The sequence below is a fragment of the Buceros rhinoceros genome, unplaced genomic scaffold (assembly GCF_000710305.1).
Source record: "Buceros rhinoceros silvestris isolate BGI_N320 unplaced genomic scaffold, ASM71030v1 scaffold14230, whole genome shotgun sequence".
Classification (NCBI taxonomy): domain Eukaryota; kingdom Metazoa; phylum Chordata; class Aves; order Bucerotiformes; family Bucerotidae; genus Buceros; species Buceros rhinoceros.
This window is the reverse complement of record NW_010391387.1, coordinates 1-1,107: the sequence shown is the minus strand read 5'-3', so window position 1 is coordinate 1,107 and position 1,107 is coordinate 1. Positions and strand designations below refer to the sequence as shown.

At 54.7% G+C, this 1,107-nt stretch overlaps 1 protein-coding gene across 1 annotated transcript in view; it reads left to right on the top strand.

The window, feature by feature from the left end:
• SUPT6H (suppressor of Ty 6 homolog (S. cerevisiae)) overlaps window positions 1-745 on the top strand; it is a gene marked incomplete at its 3' end in the record, with an annotated part of 18,816 nt that extends 18,071 nt beyond the window's left edge. Inside the window, 3 exon segments of the mRNA XM_010141590.1 lie at window positions 16-40; window positions 413-490; window positions 579-745. Of these exon segments, the coding sequence (XP_010139892.1) occupies window positions 16-40; window positions 413-490; window positions 579-745 (270 nt within the window).
• Between the last annotated feature and the right edge of the window lie 362 nt (window positions 746-1,107).

The window sequence follows — 1,107 nt, the reverse complement described above, 5'->3', positions numbered from 1 at the left end:
TTCCGATGGTTTAAGGATCATTATCAGGACCCTGTTCCAGGTGAGCACCCAAAAACTTCAGTGCCTCAGCTGATTGTTTCCTGGATGTCACACAATAGGGACAGTTAAAGGACAATTTCATGTTCTTTGTCCCTGAAATGTGTCCTAGGATTTTCTATATGTGGGAAGTTTCAAAGCAGCACCCCAGTGTTTGGCTTCCCTAGACCCGCTGAGAGTTAATTTTCAGCCAAGTGGGACATGCAGCACAGGCTGGGCTTGCCCTTCCCTTTCCCCACCACAGTCCTGCACACACCGTTCCCTGGTAACACAGCATCATGCTGGGACAAGTGTTGCCTGCTTGGGCTTTTTTCAAATCCTAGTTTCAGGCCAAGAGGAGAACTAATCTCTCTCTCTTGGTTTGGATTTCACGCAGGTATTACCCCCAGCAGCAGCAGTCGGACCAGGACTCCAGCTTCCATTAACGCTACTCCAGCAAACATTAACCTGGCAGGTCAGTGCAGGCCTCTGCCGCTTGGAATCGGGATGTGAGCTCCTTCTCCAGGCTCCACTTTGTCTCATACGATGGGTCTTTCTTGCAGACCTGACCCGTGCGGTGAACGCTCTGCCGCAGAACATGACCTCGCAGATGTTCAGTGCCATCGCCGCCGTGACGGGACAGGGGCAGAACCCCAACGCCACCCCTGCGCAGTGGGCATCCAGCCAGTTTGGCTACGGCGGCAGCGGAGGTGGCAGCAGCGCATACCACGTAAGAGTCACTTTAATTTCTGAGAGGTGCTGCTAGAAACCATCCCACGAGGGCTGCTGGGAGCATAAGGGGCTACTCCTTGGCTGGGATCATGCAGTTGTGAACCCCTGGGGCTGTACAGGGGAGCCTGGCTGGATTCTTGAGCTGGGTTTCTTCTTACCGCCTGTGGCTGAGGAAATGAGGCACGTGTAACACAGCCCTGCCCGGGGGAGAGGTGAGCAAGTAGGAAATCGGCCTGGCCCCCAAGGAATGTGGCAGGGTGGAGAGGCCGGGTCCAGCGGTGAGGGCAGACAACCTTCCGATTGTGCCCCTGAATTGGCAGAGTGAGCTGCCAGTGGAAGAGATTAGCTGGGAAAATATGA